The 3,510-nt window shown below is 41.9% G+C and overlaps 1 protein-coding gene and 1 pseudogene across 1 annotated transcript; both read left to right on the top strand.

Moving 5' to 3' along the window:
* Nucleotides 1-1,497: 1,497 nt before the first annotated feature.
* LOC123125906 (basic blue protein-like) lies at nucleotides 1,498-1,954 on the top strand (annotated as a pseudogene).
* A 286-nt stretch (nucleotides 1,955-2,240) lies between these two features.
* Nucleotides 2,241-2,697, top strand: LOC123125905 (basic blue protein-like). Its single transcript, XM_044546348.1, has 2 exons — nucleotides 2,241-2,409; nucleotides 2,498-2,697. Exons 1-2 carry the CDS (start codon nucleotides 2,241-2,243, stop codon nucleotides 2,695-2,697), a joined length of 369 nt encoding a protein of 122 aa, XP_044402283.1.
* The last annotated feature ends 813 nt before the right edge of the window (nucleotides 2,698-3,510 follow it).

The following is a 3,510-nucleotide window of genomic DNA, read 5'->3' as shown; positions in this document are numbered from 1 at the left end:
GTTATATGCTCTTGTTATTGTTCTGGTCCTTAGACCCCAAAGTGACAATAATTGGGATACTCTCTGGGAATGACTGTAATTCGAGGAGTTCATGTATTCACCATGTGTTAATGTTTTGTTCCGGTTCACTATTGTAAGGAGGCCTTAATATCTCTTAGTTTCCTTACGGACCCCGCTGCCACGGGAGGGTAGGACAAAAGATGTCATGCAATTTCTTATTATAAGCGTGTATGACTATATACGGAATACATGCCTATATTACATTGATGAATTGGAGCTATTGTGTATCACTCTAGGTAGTGACTGCTATATGATGAGTGTCAACCAACACAAATATGCATCGCCTGACCCAATTCCTATGCTTTTCTCATATTGGTCTTTGCTAAGTTACTCTTGCTGCTATTGTTACAATCATCACAAACTGCTATTGTTACAGTTCCTGTTACTATTGCTACTGTTACTGCTACTATCAAAACTATCAAACTACCATGTTACTAAACACTTTGTTGCACAAATATAATCTCCCAGGTGTGGTTGAATTGACAACTCAACTGCTAAGGTTCATAAATATTCTTTGGCTCCCCTTGTGTTGAATCAATAAATTTGGGTGAAATGCTACTCTTGAATCGCGATCCCCTATACTTGAGGGTTATCAGTAGGTCATTCCAGTTTGTGCCACGATGGTTAGTTTAGGGCTAATTTCGTCGATCAGGTGTAGTTGAGGAGTTTTCACAGAGGGCGCCCTTAAGGTCATCGTCTCCATCCCAAGTGGCTACAAGTTCTTGGTAACTCTCACAAATTTTCCTCTCAATTAGATCCTTCTGAATCTCGTCGGTTTTACTGCTTTGTAAACCAGTCGGGGCTCTTTTGTTTTGCAATTGCTCCAAATTAACCTAGCCTAAAATTCTTATTTGAACCTAATGCATTCAATTTTCCAACTTCTGAAATTCATTTGAACTCCATTTATTGAAAATATTCCTATCAATTTCAAATTATTTGAGACTAAACAATCGCAAATCATGGCCTCCAATCGCTTTAGCACCTATGGTTGAAAAGTCAAGATAGGGACTTCTCCTTATAAAAAAATAATTTTGTATTTTAAAATGTTATTATTACAATTATATCATCTAGTAATAGTATATATCAATTTCTGATATACTACTAATGCATCCAGGAAAAATAAATATTTACTAAATCATGAAAGTAGGAAATAAATGCATCCTCGTTCATTTCAATTAATCCAAGATCAGATTGTACAAGTTGGAGGATTTGGTAGCATATACTAACTAATGTTGCATATCACAAATGTTGATTTGTCTTATTTAAGGCAAGATCTTCATTATTTGAGAACATTAAAACAATAGTTTTAGCTGACCGCCTATATATATCATACGAGAAGGAGACCGAACGCAAGCCATCACTTCAGGAATCGACCACTATTTCACTTTTTTTCTTGTGATCTTCAGAATAAACAAGAAGTCAAGAGCAACACCATCCATGGCACGGGCAACCATGGTACCCACCCTTTTGGTGCTGCTTCTGGTCGTTTGCTGCGCAACCACCATCGTCCATGGCAAGGAGTGGGCCGTTGGTGACAACAAGGGATGGTGCTTCGGTGTCTCCGGATAGGAGAGTGGCAAGCACATCCAGTCCGGCGACATTCTTGGTGAGAACTCTAAAGATCAAGTGATTGGTTGTTCTTGATGTATATACTGTGTTCTGATATGTATTCTTGTGTTAACTAATGCACGCAGTGTTCAAGTACAACCCGGGTATGCACAATGTGGTGCAGGTGGGAGAAGGCGACTACAACTCATGCAGGGTCTCGGGCCCGTCGAGGACCTACACCTCCGGCAATGACCACATCCAGCTCTCCCACGGAGGCAAAGCGTTCTTCATCTGCAGCCTTCTGGGTCACTGCCAGCAAGGCATGAAGATTGCTGTCACTGCTTAATAGATCTCGTGCATATGCGTGTCTTTGTATTTTGTACTTTTTTACCAAGTCTTTATGGTGTGCTAGGTCATGATGAATTGGTGATAGAAGAAATAAATTGATCCTAGTGCAGTGCATGCATCATGTTTTCATGGAATCTTGATAAACCAACATCTATTTGGACTAGCTACTGTTAATATACAAGTAGACATAAGTTCCTACCATTCTACCGAGGAATCGACCACTATTTCACTTTTCTATTCTTGTGATCTTCGGTATCAACAAGAAGTCAAGAGCAACACCATCAATGGCTCGGGCAACCATGGTACCCACCCTTTTGGTGCTGCTTCTGGTCGTTTGCTGCGCAACCCCCATCGTCCATGGCAAGGAGTGGACCGTTGGTGACAACAAGGGATGGAGCTTCGGCGTCTCCGGATGGGAGAGTGGCAAGCACATCCAGTCCGGTGACGTGCTTGGTGAGAACTCTAAAGATCAAGTGATTGGTTGTTCTTGATGTATATAATGTGTTCTGATCTGTATTCTTGTGTTAACTAATGCACGCAGTGTTCAAGTACAACCCGAGTATGCACAATGTGGTGCAGGTGGGAGAAGGCGACTACAACTCATGCAGGGTCACGGGCCCGTCGAGGACCTACACCTCCGGAAATGACCACATCCAGCTCGCCCGCAGAGGCAAAGCATTCTTCATCTGTAGCCTTCCGGGTCACTGCCAGCAAGGCATGAAGATCGATGTCACTGCTTAATAGATCTCGCGCATATGTGTGTCTTTGTATTTGTACTTTTTTACCAAGTCTTTATGGTGTGCTAGCTCATGATGAATTGGTGATAGAAGAAATAAATTGATCCTAGTGCAGTATCTGCATCATGTTTTCATGGAATCTTGATAAACCAACATCTATTTGCACTAGCTACTGGAAATATACGAGTAGACATAAGTTTCTACCTTTCTACCGACCATACTTTAAACATTAAGGGCAAACAATTATGAAGGTCTATCGCAGTCATATGAATTTGGAGTCTTTTTTAAAAATAGTTCACCAAATGTACAAAGCATCCCAAACATGATAAAAATTACATAGAGGTTCTTGGACCATCAAACGACCACTACCGCCAGAATGAGCCGCTCACGCGCCGCTTGTCGGAGCCGGCCTGACTTCGTCGATTACACCGGAGAAGTCTTTGTGCACGCGCCTTTAAGGACTAGTTCCCCGGAGCCCTAGTCGTCGAGTCAATTTAATAAACTAGATCCACCAATCCGGAAACACGGTCGACCTTCACATATAGGATATGCTCCTGGTCGGTTCTTGTCGGATTGAGGGTAGGTTTTGGACTGCTCCACTCCATGATTTCATTAGAGTTGTTTCAAACACCTCAACTTCAATTCCTTAGTGGATTGGAGCTGGAGTAACATCCAGTTCATTTTACTGGAGCAGAGAAATGGTTGCTTTACCTGCTCCACTTCACCCACCATACCATCTGCCCTCGGAGTTCCTTTGAAACTACCCAATATGCCATCTTATTAACAAATACTAAGAGCATCTCTAGTCAACCTCTAA

Source organism: Triticum aestivum, chromosome 5D (genome assembly GCF_018294505.1).
Source record: "Triticum aestivum cultivar Chinese Spring chromosome 5D, IWGSC CS RefSeq v2.1, whole genome shotgun sequence".
Lineage (NCBI taxonomy): Eukaryota > Viridiplantae > Streptophyta > Magnoliopsida > Poales > Poaceae > Triticum > Triticum aestivum.
Note: the sequence above shows the minus strand (reverse complement) of the source record. Positions and strands in the feature narration are given on the sequence as shown.

Coding starts and splice junctions, on each gene's coding strand:
- LOC123125905 (XM_044546348.1), top strand. CDS start 2,241: ATGGCTCGGGCAACCATGGTACCCACCCTTTTGGTGCTGCTTCTGGTC. Junction 2,410..2,497: donor CCAGTCCGGTGACGTGCTTG/GTGAGAACTCTA, acceptor TAATGCACGCAG/TGTTCAAGTACAACCCGAGT.